General features: G+C 35.3%; 1 protein-coding gene across 6 annotated transcripts in view; it reads right to left on the bottom strand.

Moving 5' to 3' along the window:
- VTI1A (vesicle transport through interaction with t-SNAREs 1A) overlaps positions 1–19,941 on the bottom strand; it is a 268,623-nt gene that overhangs the window by 92,037 nt on the left and 156,645 nt on the right. For 4 of the 6 annotated variants that reach the window (XM_084525735.1, XM_084525737.1, XM_084525734.1 and 1 more), the window contains 2 exons: positions 14,305–14,375; positions 9,624–9,685 (listed from right to left, as the gene is read on the bottom strand). In XM_084525735.1, coding sequence (XP_084381861.1) covers positions 9,624–9,685; positions 14,305–14,375 — 133 coding nt within the window. Of the gene's footprint in view, positions 1–9,612; positions 9,686–14,304; positions 14,376–19,941 lie in introns of all 6 variants that reach the window. The other 2 variants (XM_084525738.1, XM_084525739.1) reach the window with 1 other exon arrangement.

Below are 19,941 nucleotides of genomic sequence, written 5' to 3'. Positions count from 1 at the left end.
TCCTGCAAGCTAAGCCATGTTAACACTCATGGAAAAACGTTACTATTTGCAGAAGGCATTCAGGTCAGTGAAAAACTCTTCTGTTTTTGAACTAGGAAGTACTAATATCTCTTGCATACACAATTGTGTACAGCCACGGTTCTTAAGAACATGCAGTCGGGCAACATTTGAAGTAAACTAACAAAAAAATCCAAACTTACTTATGCATAAAACAAGTAGAGGAATAAACCCTCCCTTACAGAAATCCTTTGTCCCATACCATTTTGAAGACATATCTTTCAAGAGACCACCTCATGAAATTTCCAGCAGCAGATAGACTAACTTAATAAAATAATTCTAATAAATTATAGCTCTTGACTATTTAGATTACTTGAATAATTTTTCAAGCCTTCAAAGAAAATAATTAATAAACTGATCTTAAAATGTGAATTATAATCCTGAATCTAAAACGGAAGGAGCATTAAGAGCTACAATGCATAGGTTTGTCTGGAAGAAGTAGGAAGAGTTTCTCTTTTGTTTATATTATTCTAGATATGTCTGAAACAATTGCAGTTATTTTAATAAATTGTCTTAGAACTACACAAACATTGTAGAGAACATAAATCTCAGTGTTTATGATAAAATTGTTTTCTCTGCCCTTTCCATTTCACTCAATTTCTGTACTGGCCTTCCTTTGCCTTTTTCAAATCTTCCATATTAGTTAAAATATAAGAACTAGCAAAAAATAGGAAAATTTTCATCCTACCACCAAGTAGACTAAACAATCTCTCATTGTAAGAGCACACTTTCCAATTCATGACTTTGTTATTCTTCAGGCAGATGCTCAGCAGGTTAGTGATGTGTGAACATTTCTTCTGAAGAGTTTTAAAGGTCCAATACAACATAATTACATGCCACACAAGGACACAAATTCTCCCTCAGTTTTGGTCTTGTCAACCAGCAGTGCTAATTTACCTGTAGCAAACTCTAAATAATCCTCTTATTCCTCTGCTGTTGATTTCTCACAGTCATCATTTATGGCCTCTTTTGTAAAATTACAACAACAACAACAAACCTCCACCCCAATAAACTTTGCTCAAACAAACAAACAAACAAAAAAAATTATTTAGTAATGATGCTACAGGCGACCAAACTACTCATGTGTGACTGGTAAATTCGGGTTCCGGATTTCACAAAACAATTATAGTACAAAAATTTAATACAAAAATTCTACTCAGCAAATCCCAAGTTTTCCTTTGTTGCAGTTGTCATTCATTTAATCTCTCATGTCTCCTGAAGATAGCCAAAACTAGATAGCCTATTAGTATAAAATGGATTGAAAATGATCTAATCTAAATGGTTAGCTAAGGACAAGATTCTGATATCACTTTTTTATCACAGTTTCAAACTGACATCAAACTTATTAGTTTGATGACTTCATATTTTTCTGAAAGACTAATTCCTTGGTGTGTGAGAAGAATTATTCTGGAAAGACGGAATAAGTTTTCTTTTATTAAAAGACAACAATTTCAATCAAGCGCAGGAAGAAAAGTGTCAAGTGCTACTGGAAGTCATACACAGAATACAGAAAAGAGCTTCTTTACCTGATAAAGACTAACAAAGCTTCCTGAAGAGAACTGCCAGAAGGCTAGGTAGGCAAAACAATTCCCATTCTCACCATTTGTCTCGAAATACCAGATCAGTCTGAAACACTGGTGTGTGTATGGGCAAGAGGGGAGAAATAAGTTAAACAAAAACTCTGACGTTTGTTTGACAATATTACTGCCTTTTTCTTAAAACGTTTAGAAGTGCCACATAATGTTAAATCTCTGCATTTTGTCAATCTTGTTTAAGTTTCAAATGTTACTTTTATTCAGCTTAGCACACCCTCTAGTTTTCATCCAGATACACAACATCATGAGAATGATTTAATTTTGGAGTCTGTATTTGCAAAGATCACTGATACCTATTCATGAAGCTACTGTTTGGAGAGGCTAAGCTTCTAGGATTTACCTTTTAGAATACTTTCCAATTCCATTTTTGCATTCCTGAAATCCATCAGAAGGCTTGACTTGATGAGAACTTGAAACTATAATTTAATTTTGTACACTATTATTTACGTTCTTTAATTCTTGAAAAGCTCAGCAGAAAAGTCTTTCCATAGCAGAAGTCATGGGCCTTGACAAGCAAGGCCATGCAAGAGCACAGCAATCTCACATACACCAGTATGTAAAAGCTCGCTGCCTACCCAAGAAGAGAGACTTGGGCCAAACATTAGGGAAACCTTGGAATAGTTTGACTGAGGAGATAAGAAATGTTCATCAGTGGAGAACAGGCCAGACAAATATCTGTCAGGGTTGAAATGGGGATAGTCAGTTCTGTCTTAACAAAAAGGGATGAACTTTTCAGAGATCACTTCCAAGATGATTCTATTTTATTTTCGGTTTTTGGCAAATTTGTGGATTAAAGTGAAATGACCCATGTAGCAAAATATCATGAAGATCTGCAATCAGAAAATGGTACATTTTGAAATTTATGGCTTAAACACTCAGTCAATGGAATGTGTAAAATCTGGTGTATATTGTTTTGTGACAGCTATAGTGTGAGTCATCTTAAGAACAATGTGATCCTTAATTTACTATTGGCGTTAAGAAGTTTGACTTTATTGATTTCTGAAGAGTTGTCTCCAATTATTTCAGCAATTACCAGTGTCATCTTTTGCAAACAGGTTCCCTGCTTCACATAAACAATCTGATCACATTCAAAATATTTTCACCACTTTCACTACTCCTTAATATTATGTCAGAGAGAATTCATCCAACTGGAAACTGCTTGTAACTACTGCAAGAAAGCACTGCACTGATTATGCTGATACGAGACATGTCTTCTCATGAAAGCATGTCACAGAACTATCTATTGTGGTTCAGACATGTCAATGCTGACTATGAAATGCTTTTTGTTTCACTCATGACACAAAGTACTGCAAACCTTTTTAGGCTCTAGCTGCTTAATGATAGTCAACGTATCTCAATACAAAGAACAATCACAAAGGGTTACACGATATTTAACCTATTATGATGCTTTACATTCTTGGTATATGCAGTGTAGGACTAGCTGTGATAATTATCCACTGGGACCCTGCTTTCCTGCAGAAACACAACTGTGCTTAAGATAATGTTCTTTCCAGCTGTTCAGCTGGACACAAGTTGAGGGAAGGGGAGGGGGGCAAATGAGATAGTAATTCCAGATGATAGAAAAGAGGGAATGGGGAGGGTAGAACAAGGGCCATTGTATGTTTAAAAAAGAAATTAAAAAAGGGAATTGGAAATATTGTCTAAAGAATACTGAGAGCCTTGCTCATAATGGACTTAGTGTAGGCAGCCTGACACATGGATAAAACTTCCCAGCAATCTGAAAAATAAAACAAAACTACAATATAAATGCTTCTGTCTCAGTCAATGAAGGACATATCCTTCTAAGACTTTGCCTAGGTATAAGGAGATTAAAGCACAGACTTTATTTTATCCTATTCACTGAAGTTATTAAAATGTGAAGATCAATCATTATGCTCCTTTTCTTTTTCAAGGTCTAAAGTAAACTTAATTCTGTAACACTTAGGCTGTTGGAACTGAAGGTTTGCAAAGGATAAGATGGCATTAAACTAATTGTAGCTACATGTTTGCAATGTTGAAGTTGGTCCTGTTCTACAGCCATTCAGTACAGGGCTTGGAATTCTCCAGGTATACTGCTTGCCACAGTTATAGTGGTTATGGAACAGCTTAAAGGACTGCTGCGTTTTCTATGGTGCATGAACTGAAAGTATTTCTAACACTGAATGAAAATAGAGTTTGATTTTTCAAAAACATTTTGGAAACAACATAGAATTTTATCCAAGAAAGATGATCAAGATTAAGAAATTGACTCTTGGTTATTAAACACAAAACATGCATCTTACTTATATATGAACATGTCCTATCTACACTGAGAACAAGGAACCCACAGTGTCCCATACTATTATAAAATTCTTGCTGTTGAGACCTAGAGGTACATTTCACGCATTTTGGTCGGACTACTAATAGTGAAGAATGCTTACCCCTGGGAATTTTACTGACATTACATTTACATTTTCCAGATGTTTTGTCCATCACTTCAGCAAGGAAACAAGGTTTCTTTTTAAAGTTAGAGACAAAGCGAAAAATGACCAGGTACTAATTAATGTCAAGATTTACTCTGGAATAACAAGCTGTATGTTCCTTATCCAAAGACTATCTTATGATTAACAGTACCATAAAGCTTAACATTTTCCTCCTGAAAATATTTAACACTTCTTAACTGATAAAAAAAAACAACAACAACAAAGTACAAACATGTATAATAATATAATAACTATATAAAATGGTTAAAAGTCAGGAAAATAAAAAAAATAAATAAAAAATGTCCTTTCACTGACAGTAAGCACTACCATACCCTATGTATATTTTATGGTTCCCATCTAACAATAGAAATATTATGGACAGTGTTGCTCTGTAATAGGCCTTGAGCAAGAAGCACTGTAAAAGCAGTGTTGCCCCAAGAGATGACACAGAATTGTTCTGCTACTCCCTCCCTCCTTATTCAGTGTCCCTTAAGTTAAGAGAATTGCTTCTCTGGTTTAAGTTAACCATATGCTTAAATATTTTCCTGAATCAAGGTCTAAATTACTGAAGTAAACAGCTGCAGCTGTAAATATTTAACATGGAGCAGACATGTTGCAAAAGGATTTACCATTCAATCATATTTCAGTGTAGAAATACATCTTGAAGTAAAAATAGAAATACATTTATGTACCAAAGAGCTGCTGAAACAATTTCTACTCAAACTTCTTTTGGCTTGGGACCAAATATGCAAAGTTCCGCTGGAAAGAGGAATTTCTTTATTAGCATGAAAACAAGGCAGATCCAACTGCATGTTAAACTTCGCTCACTATTCAACAATCATGGCCTGGTATGACTGATATGACTGATATTGCAATAAGCTTTAGTTCAGAAGAAAATCTTTTTGTTATGGACTTCTGGGAACGGAAACAGAGATCAGTAGTGAAATAGGGAAAAAGACAGTGATAACACTCAGTATTGGTTTCAATTTGTCTTAACAAGGAGATGACTTTCTCTGCTGATTTTCTTCTGTGTATGGGAATGGGGGCTTCCTAGTCAAGAAAGAAGGCAGAAGAGACCATAACTAACTTTTCATGTCTCCAGGAGTGTGAGAAAGCAAATAAAATCTCTTGTGCACCAATTGCTGAATGGCCATGCCACCAAGTCAATGGCAGAGCACCCCACACTCTGTTTAAAAAATTTCCTCTGCAGGTCAGTTCTAGAACACTTATGTTTTGAATATGATGCTTTATACTTAGGACCAGAGGCAATGGACAAAAGCTGGATGATGTGAAATTTCCATTTGCTTCCTGGAAAAAGTGCTTATTTCAACTACTGCTTGACGAGACTTCCAAAAGAGGTTTTGGTATCTCCAATCTTAGATGTATTCAACACTTGACAAGTCCCTGAGCAGTCTGCTCTATAGTTAGACTTTTTTTGAACAGGAGGTTGGACTAGATGACCCCTAGAGGTCTCTTCCAAATTGTCGTATGATTGTATGAAATGCTGAATGATAACTGTGGGGTCTGGACTTCCTTGGAGTTCAAAAGTACATAGTTTGACTAGAAATAATGCAAGAAGATAAAATACCTGTAAAGAAGAGTGAAGGAGCTTGACTACAAATAGTTTGGAGGGGGAAGCATTCCATGTTTTTGGTTGTGGTCACATTGGTTATGCACATGTTGGCAAGCCATCTCATTTATCACCTGAGAGTTGAACACGTATTGTTTCTTTTTCACCAGCTGAAATTTTCTCTGTCCTATCTGAAATATATATATTTTTAAAGTCCCTTTTATAAGAGCAAAGGTATTCACAAGTTTCTCAAAGAATTGTTGATAACTCAGAAGTTATCTTCTGAGATGATCTGAAATTTGAAGATCAAAAGAGAATTTTGGGCATAAAAAAATCCTGTTGAGCCAGGCAGAATCAAATATTGTTGTGGAGGGAAGTAAATATTTTTCTAAAATATTTGTCTGGGAGGTACATAGAATTTACCTGCTAATGTGATAAAGATTCAAATATACTGAAATTTTTATCTGGTTACTTCTAGGTTTGTTTGTTTCCCACTGAAATTGGGCTGAGTGTGTTTTGGAGACTGTCCAAATTCTTCTCCTAAAAGCTCTTCTAGGCTATTGGCTTAGGATATGGAGAAACAACTGAAGATCTGTCACAACATATTCTTCTCTGCTTCTTTCTGACACTCTAATTTTTCTAGCACTCCCTAATTCACATCAGGGTAGAGGCCAAAGGATAGATGTCTGAGATGGCAACATTGCAGAGGACCACAGAGGATGCCTTTCCTTCTGTTAAAATCTATTACATACAAATTCTATAACTGAAACGACACTGAGCTTCTGTTACAGTCTCAGTGCTTTAAAGAGAAGTCATAAAATGTCAGGATGTCCAGAGCTCTAGATACACATAAAAGAAAATGATTAATGTTTTGACATTATCAACATGGTGATATCCTAGTAACGAAGTGCCTGCCGTAAGTGTAACATTCTAGTTTAGAGGCATCTCAGTAGGCTTATTTACAGATAAGGAAAAAGAATATTACAAGTATTTCAAAGCAAGAATATTTTGAAAGATTTGTTACAAAAAAAACTCTTTACCCATATACACAAAATACTGAGATAAAGTCCAGTACATAAACCTGGCTACTTTAAGTTGCTAAAGGAGCAAGCTGGAATAGGAAGATCTGTCCCTATTCTATCACTGATTTCTTTATTGACCTATGGCAACTAGCAAAACTTATTCCCGCTTTCATTCCTCACCTACATAACTTTTTATGCACAAATGCAATGCCAGGGAATTTCAGTTGTACAAAGGGAGTATTTTAGCCCTCATTAAGAACGCTACCTATTTAAATATCTAATCACTCGTTTGGCCATCTCAGAAGAGATGCTGCTTTACCTTTCCCAGAGGGTAAAAATAGAAGCAGTTTGGCATTAATTAAATGCACAGAGTATTAGTCTGGCACACAACTTCAAGCATATCATAAAATACATATTGTAGGAGCAGCAGCTAAGGTGAGCAATGTTCAGCTTAACATTACCTTTTCTGTATGATAATGATGTGAAGAATAGTCCTCAAGCATTTTTCTTCATTGGTTCCAATAATTAAGTGAAACATTGTGTAGTACTTACTGAAGTATGCAGAATTAGGACACAACTGCCAATCCGTGTTAATTATTTTTTACATTGTATTTATCTAATTTGTGCTGATTTTGTGGGTTTCATATGTTATGACTATCCGTGTGACTAAACAACATTGGGATGATTCTGAGTCTGGGATAATGCTAGATTTCTAGTCAATAGTCATAGAGCAAATTAATTTTACCATGGACCTATTCAGTGTTTTTACAAAACATCCTGAAAATCTTCTACGGCAAGTTACATATATGCTGAGTCATTTCTTTTGACAAATTCACCTGAATTCACCTGAACTGAGCCTAAACCCTAACCTGCCTTTCATCCAGATGGGTGAACCAACTCAGTATTTTTGTTAAATAAAAAGGAAATCCCATGCTTTCTTGACACACAAAACCACGCCATTCTTGTGTTCCAATTGCATAACCCTTTTGTCTGAAAACATGAACCCAAGTATATTTCAGAGAGATCACATTTTTCATTTGGCTTATGGAACAGTTATAAACTAGGACTCCTAACTGTGATTCCCAAACACAAAACAAAGTCAAAGGTTACAGCATATGTTTTTGTTCCAGCTTCTCCAAATTACTTGCAAATGTATTCAAACACAATATGAGGAGATACTTTATTTTATTGAAAATAACAGACTACAGGGTGCTGCAAAAAAGGCTGAGGTATCTCAAGCATAAACATGGAAAGAATACATTGGTTCAGAAACCCATAAATCCTTATTTGAATCTGCCAACCTGAAAGCCAAGTAAACCCCGAAAAAACTATTTTTCCTAAATGCTATGTCTGATTAAGCCATACTATTAAATGACAGCTGAACTTTAACATTAATATGATATTATTTAAATAACCGCATGATTTTTTCTTACACTAAAATGATGAATGATTTTTGGACAGCTCAATTGACATAAAGCAAGAAACCCCTTTAATGAGATTTGACAAAATGGAGACATATGCAGAATATTCGTTACAGCTCATGTCGCAGGGTCCTTCCTGGGGAGACTTGGGTTTGGTTGTGTCTTTTCTTTCTTTCTTTCCTTTTTTTTTTTTTTTTTTTTTTTTTTGTGTGCGTGTGTGTGTGTGTGTGTGTGTTTTATTTAGATTGTCTACAAGCACTGAAGCATCCCTTTCAATTGCCACTTTCTTTCTCCATGGATTTTAAATTTAGCTCATGTCATTTACATATTACTCTTAATCAGAGAATTTTATATGTTACAGTTTGGAGTTGGAATTGTAAGAAATCTGTGAAATGAAGGCATCAGGTTTGGTCAATTTAACCTTTGTCGACTGAGTATAAAAGGTACTAACAAAGCCATTTTTCCAAGGAGACTTATGAAAAGATAAAGCTTGTGCTATAGAACAAGTTATATTCTCATTTTGCTGTTTTTCAAGGCAAGTGATAAATCAAAAATTCTCCTAAAGCTTACTTTTTTGTTTGTTTTTTTAAAAAGCTAGTTGTGTTAAGCAAACATGCCATGTAAAAGCCCACGGGAAATGTAATTTCATACTGCACTCTTCTGAGGATGTTATATGTTCCTTGGAAAAATGTGTTTTCATAGCACCCAACATCACCTATTAGAGAGATGCTTTTCTTTTTCAGGAAGCTGAATAAAAGTACAGAAACATGGATATCACATAGAAGCTTGTGTTGCTTCACTGGGTAAAGAACACATATCCAGAGATGCCACAAACTCAAAAAAAAAATTGTCTGGGAAGCTACTGATATAATTTAAGGTGGGTAATAATCAGTGGATACCTCCCTCACTTCAAACCCACATAGATTTTTAGCATGTTGTAAATTTTCCCTTTCTGTATCATCTCACTTTAATCCCAGCGACAATTTGCACACCATTGAAAACATGGAAGAAACATGCTAAAATCACAGCATTTTACAGTGTCTGCCCAATCTATTCAGACAAAACTGATCATTTGCTCTCTGTTAGCAAATTTATGCTGCCCCAAAAGATTTACAAACTTTCTCACATAAAATCTAATAGGTAAAAAACCCTGAAAACACCTGAGAATAAGGAATGCAGGAAACCATCATCAAAAATCTTAATTTTAGAACAGACCAAAAAAGCCCCAAATACAAAGAAACAAAGATGAGAAATGAGTGAACAAGGGGTAATCCCTCAGGCTACAGAAAATTCTTTCCATAGCTGTGATAAAGCCTTCTATCTAACCCTGCCTGCTTCATTATCAGAATTCATTTGAAGAAATTCTACATAGCAACCTGTGTAAAAAAGTCAAGTAAGTCAGCAAAATGCAGAGGCTGAACTAGAACTAAAAGTAAAGGCACAGAGGGAAAGAGGGAAAAAAAGAAAGAGTGGAAGTGTCCCTACCTTGGCCTTACCTTCGCAACATCCCTGTCAAAATCCTGGAGCTCTTCCCCAGGTTTGCATCTGTTTCTCTAAGCTGGGGAGAAAAGAGTCCCATTAAAATCAAATGTCACATGTACTCAATTCTGTACAAAGAATAGCTATTTCTATTGTTGTTTGATTCAATCAACTTCAGTTTCAGTCTGCAACAAACTCACACGTGAGAAAGCCACCGAAGCTCTGAAATTTGAAAATGTTTTGTCTGGTCTTCACTTTCACAAACATGAAACCAGTGGAAGATAAGACACTGAGGCAACAAAAATGAATCAGGATAAAGAGCAAAAGCTTTACAAACAACAGGTTGAAGGTAGATGCTCTATAGATCAATATCTGTAATTCCCATTGATGTGTGTATGTGTATTGGTTATGCATATGAGTGAATGCATCTAGGGACGAAGGGACAGCCATGTGCTGTGTTCCTGATGTTTTATGAAAAGAAAAACAAACATCTTTCTTTCACTGTTTTTCAAAGACACCAGTTTAAAGAAAAAGCAGTAATACAGAACAGTGTCATTTTACTGATTCTGCATAAAAGAAATATGCCCATACTGCCCTTTAAAGACAAAACCTGTTGTGACCTTACAGCAGCCATCAGTGGAATGGATGCCCAAATACTTTATGTACAATGTGTAAATGACAATAATATGTGTATAGTATGCACAAAGTGCACATCTGTATAATATATATTTTTGCATGTCAAGATCACACACTGGAAACAGTGTTTTTAGTAGTTTAATAGGACGCAGGAAAACTACATTGACAGCTTAACTTGATTAGCTGACTTGTTCTACAGTTCAAAAATCTTGCAAAATAGGTAAAACTACAACCAAATGAAAAGTGAAATGGGGGATAATAAAAGAAAGGTTATGGAGAAAGTGAAATTCATATTAAAAATATTTTTTTTCTATTTTTCTTTAAAAGGTATTAAATTCTTCGTTCTATTGTTGTGTTAGTATCTCACAAAAGGCGCTCTAGAAATAATGTCTCCTATTACATCTTTTGCTACAGATAGCTAAAGAAGAGACATCTTTGGACTTTCTAGAGATCTCTAAATAAGTATAAACATCAAAATATACTATAAAGGATAGTGTAACAGTTGTCAATTACAGAATAGCAGGGACCACTATTTTTAAACACAGCTGTGTATACATACATAAAACATTCTTCTGCTTACGAAAGGTGAATATTTACCTCTTCATTATCAAATCAGATTGAAATGATTATCTGACTCATTGACTTCTTACTAAAGAAACTTTGTTGTACAAGACATGTATCCTGTGTTATAAATTCACTGAAACAGCAACATTGCCAAGAAAAGAGGCAGTCTTTCAATAACAAATCACCTTCACCATAACAAGCCACTGTTTTTATCTTGAATATATGCATAGCAGCAATATTAAAACCAGTTGCTGTTTTGGAGCCTAATATTGTAAATAGTTGCTACCAGATGTAATGCTTATTACTGAAATCAGTAGTTGCAATCAATGACACATAACCTTTATGTATAAATTTCCGTCTTGTTCTTACAAAAGGTATTAAGGAAATACCATGTAGAAGATGGGACTAGGTACACCAACCAAGACAGCTCTTAGTAATATCATATTCAGTGAGAAGGCTTGCACTGACTCTGAGAGCTCTGTAATTATGCAGCATGATGGAACAAAGATGAGCATTATATTTCAGGGAGGTCATCCCCTCATTTTTTTCTTGATTCATCTAGACAATTCAAGCTCCAGAAAAGCAGTTTAGCCCAGTTTGACACAAATAACAGAAGAAAAAATGTCATAATAATTTTTAAAGGCTCATTAAAAAGCCAGGTTCTTACCCATGCTAGAAGGGAATCTAAAGCACAAATGTATGCTTTACATTGGTCTTTTATTATTCATAAAGATGCATTTAACACTTGGGGCTTCTCCTCCCTTTTCACAGAAAAGTAGCTCTCTCCTTTTTACCATTAGATGTTTGATCCTAACTTTCTTGTCTTGCTGCAGGATTCTACCTAGCAGCTAGAATCAGTACTGATAGTCAGGAAGGGGAAGTTGAGCCACAGAGGTTTGACAAAGTCCTCTAAGCAAGACGACCTCATACCTTTATGGCAATAAAATAATAAACACACACACACAAAATAAGCAAAAGAAACGTTAAAAAGAAACAAACACATACACACATAGTTGGAAGATCTCTAGCTGCATTCCAAGAGAACATTAAAAAAAGCCTTCTCTTTTTGCATTGGCAGGGAAAAACAAAGCAAAACAAAACAACAACCCAATCCAAAATGTTTTCTTTTTTTTTTTTTTTCAAACTGTAAGTTTGTTTTTATTTAAAACTGAAATATCTGATGGTAGCTCTTCCATCATTTAACTAATACCATTGCACTTCAGAAGCCAAAGAATTGGTGACATGCAGAACTGTTAAATGGCATATAATAGCACTTCCTTGCTGTAGTGAAAATGTTTTGAAAGCTGCTTTAATATTAGCAATGGCAAATCTGCATGGTATTTAAGAATGCTTTTTAAAATAATAAGGAGAATAATAATGAGAAAAGAAGGAAGATGAGGAAGATGCTGATGTTGATATCTTGTCTGCCTTACACACGTTTTAATTCAAGGCTTTCCTAAAAAAGTATTGCATCTTTTAGAGTCCTTTATAGTACAGTTAACCTCTCTGGCTCCTGTAGCAGAGCTTTTATCCCTTCTCTTTGGTTTAAAAAATAAGAGATAGTTTAGGGAATTCCTTTTTCATGGATGTTATACATGTACGTTGCACTGCACATCATCTTAATATATTCCAACTTATGTCTTACTACTTATGTCTTGCATTTTTCTTCATTCAAGCATTTTACTATTCTGACAGGAAAGCACATACATAAACTTAACCAAACTATAGAGACACTACCTCATTTACATTTTGCTCAAGAGAAAATATTTCTAATTTTCACAAGGTTAAACTGCTAAGAACTGGCCATCATACTCAAGATGACATTTGACGTTCAGAAGACAAGTTTGTTCCCAGGCTGGTAAGGCAATATCTGCATTTAGTGTAAATATTTGCTAAATATCTGTATTTAGTGTAAAGCTATTATGCATTGATAGAACACCCTCTGTCCTCTCCAAAAGGATACTTTTTTAACCAAGGAGATTAAAAAACCTACACAAAATGGAAAACTTGCGAAGTTGTCCAATATCATCCTTAACTTTACATTTGAGTATATAGACAGGTGCACTTTTAAGAAATCTCGAGACAAAATATTTAAATAGCGTACAATAAAATTTTGGAATTTAAGATCTTCCATTTATGACAAGATCTTTTGCAGAATTGTTATTGGATGTTCTTTCCTAGAATACTCTTATATTTAATCTCATGCTTTACAGCTTTCAGGTTTTTCCATCAATGAAATTTGGTTTTCATGCAGAATGTAAAATTCGTGCTACAAACGACGTGTATAAGGAGTCATCAGAACCATGCCTCCTCTTTCTCTAGCATTCACAAGTATTTTTAGGATCAGCACAGAGATACACATTATTCAGCTCCATTGCCCAGGTTCTGTTTGCCCACACAGAAACAAAAAAGCATCTCAGACTTAGCAGTCACAAGGGATGTGAGGAGTGAAGGGAAAACAAGACACAAAGTTGCCTGAACAACACTTGGTACATGTTCACAATCCTTATATCTAATGATTTAGTTATACTTAATGTTTTAAAGTAGCTAATGCCCAGGACTTCAAGAAGCAACTGGTATTACTGACAGAAAAGGCCTCATTAAAGTGGTCATATGGGGCTTTACCAATCAGAGCTATCCAGGTAACGAAACTCCCTGGGACATATCAAGGAGTTTCCTTAAGTGGCATTTGTCAGCTAAAGGCCTGTAAGATGCCTTGGCTTTGGCAACACTGGATGCTCAAGAAAGTGTCTGATCAATGTGTCATAGACAGAAAGTCACAGATTCAGTCACTCCGTGTTCTGGGTGAGTCAGCAGAGCTGGTGAGATCTTCCTGAAACTGTGAGCAGAAATCAGAACCAAAGGGTCAAATCTCTAGACTGAAGTTTAGAGAAGTTGCAAGAGTTGGATGGGCATCTTCATTAAACTATAGAGGCAACATAAGCCAAACAGGACATAGATACCTTTTGACTGTAGTGACAGAGCAGCAGTGTAGGGAACCCCAACACAGAAAGAAATGTTGGTTTTACCCATACAACACTGGGAACATTGAGAAAAGGTGGCAACTACTGCATACATCCTCAGAAGTCAATTCTTAGCATCTGCAGTGAAAAAGAGCAGCTGTTGATCAATTATTAGAAGCTAAATCATGATACTGAACTTTGTTTCAGAGAGTACAAGAGGTGATTGCAATGGACACTATAAAAAAAAGTCTTTCAAAGGACAAAAAGCAGATCTGACTGTGGTGATGGTGACACAAAGCTTGCTTGCAACAGTGGGTTTTGGTGGCTTCAGTGTGACTCCCTGTGGGAGAGATTTGCAGGACTGGGCCCATATAATACACTTTTTAAGTGCTTTGCTTCAGATGGTGATTACATCTCATGATAGCAGCTGATTTATATAAAACTAACCAGTATGCTGGATTATTTTTGCATGCACAGTGAACTTGCCCAAAGCAAATAAAATCCATGACCAGCAATTACTTATTATCAAACTTACCCTTTCCCGAGCACGCTGGATCTTCTCTCTGTCATGGCTGAGGTTTTCCAGCATCTCCTGTCCAATCTGCTCTGCATTAAAAAATCAAAATGTAAATCATGAAAAATATACCTTGTGACTGTAAGGCCTCAAAATGCCAGGTTAGATTGTAACAAAGTTATTTCAAGAACAACAGCATTAATACATATGATGGCTTAATCAGTCCTAACTGCTAAGAGGAAGGTATCATTATACTAAATTTTTAACTTTTCCAAGCAACATAAAACTGCAGAAGCACCAACCAAACCAGAAGCTATCCCCCTGCAATCTGCCAAGGTTTTGGAGGCCCTGGAAACCAATGCTGATTTTGGTCAACAAACCGAAGGCAAGACTTTCAAACTTGCTCTAAGTGATGGGTGTTCATACTTCCCACGCACTCTTTACGCCCATTCCTTGCCTTAGCAAGGAAGTCAGGAAGCTTTCACTAAAAACACCAGCAATACTTATACATCTAAGGATACTGGAAAAAAAAAAAATTAGAATATATTTCTTGTGCTTCCCAGCTTTTACCATCGATGCTTAAATAAAAGCCATTTTGGGCTACACCCAAACCAGCTACTGGTGTCTATTTTGCTTCATCTGATACTATTTCTGGCAAAACTGGAGATACACAGTGATACATCTCCTGATGTTTTTAACAGCAGACACATACATTAATCTTTTGGCATCTCTGTTTGTTTACTCATGGGTTATTTGCTTCCGCAGCTCCTGTTGAACCAAAGGTTGCAAAATTATAGCGGAGAAGGGAATCCAAGCCTCAAGATACGGTACAAAGACAAATCAAGATGCCAAAACTTTACTCTTCAAACAGCTTCAGTCAAACGCTCCTCTTTGACTGAAATAATAGCAGCAAATATAGAGAAGAGATTTTAATCTTCAAAGCTCTATAGAAACATTAAGAAACCCTCCCTGTATTTCCCTGAAGGAGAAAAATAAGTTAAATCATTCCCATTTTACAGGTGGGGAAGCAGACACAAGTAGCTGAAGCAGCTGTAACTTGCCTCAGGACACATTGCAAGTGTGAGACAACCAGGCATTTCTGCACACATTCATTTAGGCAACTTAGCTAGGCTGCTAGCTAAGTAAAACTATAAAAACATTTCATTTTATTTTTATAAACAACAGAAATCATATTGTTCTGGTGAATGAGTTGGACATAATATGTCACTATGTGAGATGTACAGAAATGAATTGGTAAAATATATATATATGTTAGTAGAGAGAACATGACTTTATTTTTATTTATTTATTTATTTATTTTAAACATACAGTCCATTTTGGAGTCAATCCAAATTAGAATCACCTCAAACTTTTAAAATGTGGGACAGGCATTTTTTTTTCCTTTTTTTTATTTTCTAAATGTATTTAACAGAAGGTACACACTGTTAGACAAAGTCTACAGAAATTCATTACATATATATTTCTCTATCTGTTGCCAAGTTCAGTACAAGGAAGATAAATATTTCCTCAGATATCTGACCACAAATTGACATCCTCATTATGCTATCTTGTCCCTCTTGGCTTGCTGCTCTTCACTTTTAGCTGTATATACAATGCCTCCCAAAGGTGAAATGTGGTAAGATATGTGGTTATTGAGTTAAAAAAGCTGTAAGGTGCAGTACAGTCATACAAATGGTAGACTAAGAAAGTGATTCAAGAGGCTTTGCCTATGTTTGTATGTCAAAGGACTTACTGGAGGAAGCTATACTAAGCTTATTCTTCATCAAAGCACTTAAAATACTGGCATACAAAAATAGATACATGGATTCAGTGTAATCTGGGAGAGAAAAAAACAAAGCAAAATACCTTAAAATAAAGAGAAAAAAAAAATGCTAACCAGGTAGTAGCATAAGGTGGAATGATAACAAATATATATTGCTAAAAATTATTCATACGTTTGCATAGACATAAAGGAGTGCAAGGAACAGATTTTCCTTCAAAGGAATAACTTTAAAATAAAGGGCTAAAATGGCTTGATGTTTCCCAAACAAAGCTCAAAAATATCTTTATAGGAAACATCTCTATTTTCTTTACACCAATTTTAAGCAAGTTACTGTGGTTCTTTTTTTTTTTTTTTTTTTTCATCTTCTTCCTGTCACTGGCAAGTTCACACTCTTAGCTTTTTATAATGATTGAGTTTATTTTCCAACCATCAATGTGACAGCAGCATCAACTGTAAGTGAGGGTAAAACACCATCACTTTGACGAATAGTGTATTTTCCTCTCATTGTCGATGACTGAAGACATCAATAAATAAGGAAGGAGAGCATGTCAGCCAGAATATCACAGAATGAATTGTTGATATGACACTTAGGGATTAAACCTTCAGCCATGAAGTTCAACCTAGCAGAGGGGTCTGAGAACTAAGATAGTTGCGTTTCTTCCCAGCAGCCTCTATAGATAAATAATTGGACGGATCATCAATTTTACAGGAGCAGCTTTACTCTACATGCACTTTAGCTGATGATCTTTGGCCTTTTTTGGGCTAAAATAACAACATAAGTTGAACAAAGAGACATAACGGAGGTAACATAATCTCACAATAAGTTCGCAAACATAAATTGACACCTTTATCCACACATTCTTTTCATATCCTTGTTCTACTCTCAGAAAAATCACTGATGACAACGAAACCCGATTTTTAGCTGGAAGGTCAAGACAGTCAAACAAAAATACTAATAAATAAAGAAAATACAGACTCATAAATGATACGAAGACATGTCTCCTCACTTGGTTTGCAACTGAAGGTGCTTGAGATTAGAGAAAAAAAGCAACATTAGCCCACAGTACAGCTAATTACAAGCTTGATCATGTTGCTATCTCCTTGCAATCATTTTTTCAAGTTTCCCCAGGACTCTGATGTTTTCCTGACACTTAAAAACTTCATCTGTGTGGTAGATTCATGCTTTTAGTGCAACAATGTTGTACAGATCTTTCCAGACTAGTTACAATGCAAATCATTGATGATGCTACTCCAGTAATGCGAGAAGGCCATGTTTCTAAGATGTTCTGTAGTGCAGATGTATGAAGATTGAAACACAAACTGAAGGATGCTGCATATTGCTAGTAACTGTGTTATTTCCATAGAATCTTAACAACATTAATTATTTTGTGCTGCACCTTCTACCTGTAATTCCCAAGATGATAAAATTATATTCTAAAACTGAAGCTAAACTATAAAAAACAGAATGGTGAATGCAGTTACATCTTTATTATCTACTTACTTACAGAGAGCAGGAATGTTGGATATAGCAGTTATCTCTGTCTTAAAGAATGTTGTGATGAAAAGAAAAAAAAAAAAAAGGCCTGAAGAAGTACATAACTTCATTAACAAGCTTCAGCTTTAAAGGGTGAATACAGCTGCAAATACACTGGACCTTAAGGTTGTTTGAATAGGGTATGGGAAATCAGCTTCTACAGGGCTGGACACCTTGGTAATAACACTATGTTGTGGGTCATACGCAAATGGTGCCTGGCTTCATGAGTGGCTGTTGCATAAAAATATGTAATATGAAGATTTCCCCAACTGAAAAACATAACAAAACAAAACAAAAGCAACAAACAAATGCAAACCCAACTTCTCTCTTCATCTCTGGAAAAACCAGCACATGGCTTTCAACTTTTATGCTGATATACACCCAAAAGACAACTACTTCTAGTGATGCTTTGCAATCTTGAATGTGCCCTTACCTTGTTTATAAGTACAAATCATAATTATTTAATACATGTTCCACAAAGCTTGATTTCTAATACTTACTTACATGTATATCAAGTATACAGAGTAAGTTGTGCTTGACTAGTTTTTCCTTTTACTTTATTTTTTTTTTCTTTAGTCATTTATGTATTTATTTACTTTATCAGCTAAACTGATTTTGAAAGAGCTTTTTCTAATCACTCAAGTCAGTAATTCTTTTTTTCTTAAGAATGAGTAATATATTTACTCAAGAGACAGGAATGACATGGAATGAACCTCTCCAGACATTTGAATAAATAAACGTGTATTTTTATGAATTTTGAAGACAGAGTCTGCATTTTTCTTCTCATATGAAAAATAAAAGAGCCCAACTTGGTTTATATAGCACTTTGCTTCTCAAAATGTACCTTGTATATCTGTACGTATTTACATAACAAGAAAGAAAATGTTTCATAAGAGGTGGCAGATATCCTGGTATGGTTTAAAAACATTTAGAAGGCTTAAAAACAACCAAATCATGTAGAGGATGCCTGAAAGTATGATTTGCCCAATCCTGTCATATGCATGCATGCATACAATCCTGTCACAATGCATGCTTGTGAGTTACGTAATAAGAGGTGGGAAATGACAAATTAATTCATACTGCGAAAAAGAGAAGATCAAGTTAAAAAATCAAGATGGCTGCTCAACAGAATGAGGAAATAAAATCAGAAAAATAAACCAAACCAAACCAAAATACTCCACTGTGTGTTGTGAGAGAAGGAATCAATCAGAACAGAGAACACTTCCACTCTGAGATTCCCAGGCTTACCTAGTGAATAAAAGCACTTGGGGAATGCACTTTTCTGCTGTCTTTGCATAGAGATACTGTATGCTGTGAAGACGTACCAAAAATTATGGAATATTCTTAGAGAACTACACAAATACAGATAGAAACTCAGAAAAAATACTAAATACTTTTATTTATTTTTTTTTCAAAACATTGCCACTGTGTTTTGGACAAAGTAAAGATTAGTCTACAATTTTAGTAGACTTGAACAATAAATCATCAGTGACAGTTTCTGGGAAAAAATATACTAGAAGGTGTTAAATACTAGCTGTTCAGAGGTGGCAGCAAGTAAATTTACAAAGTTGGAAAATATATGTTGTAGGAGTCAGAAGAATGCAGGGTTGAGTCAAATGCTTTATGCTTATGACAGGAGAAAGTCAATAAAGAAAGTGATGACACATCTTTATGTGTAGGGACACAGGTAAAAGTCCTATAAATTTACGAGCTCGCAGTTGATATATATTATGCTGAACAGCCAATATAATTAGAGACAGGGGGATTTAGATCATTAAAATTATTATATGACAAATATGGGTTAATACAGATAAGTGAAGGATGATATAATGGCCATAAGCCAATGGAGAGACTATTTAAAGAACATGAACAGAGAAGTGAAATGTGAGAGCTGTTGTTCAAATGCCTCAAGAATCTGCAACAGAGAAGTTAATCTGCATGTTGTTAAGTAGTCACTTAGCACAATAAACTAAAAATTAGCTACATGTTGTAGAGACTGGTTGGCTTCTGCAGAAATAATTGCTGTATGTTAGGGAGAGTACTGACAGTCAATAGTGCATACTGAGGACATCTAGTACTTCCAGGGCTTTCAGAAGTTCAGTTACAAGTGGGGATAAAAGAAGATGCATGGTCTTATGATGAAAGCAAAAACCACCTAAAAATAGCTCCCAATTCCTCCGAAGTCCAAGATGTCTACCAAAGTTAAAATACAAACATTTTTCAAATGAAAAAGGATCCTATAAGCTATCATTATAATTTCATAAAATTATTTTCATTGGCCAACAGCAAAAGGGGTCTGTCAGTCCTGAGGTCTGACCAGGGGACCTGGAAAGAAAAACAT

The sequence above is a fragment of the Aythya ferina genome (assembly GCF_964211825.1).
Source record: "Aythya ferina genome assembly, chromosome: 7".
NCBI lineage: Eukaryota > Metazoa > Chordata > Aves > Anseriformes > Anatidae > Aythya > Aythya ferina.
Note: the sequence above shows the minus strand (reverse complement) of the source record. Positions and strands in the feature narration are given on the sequence as shown.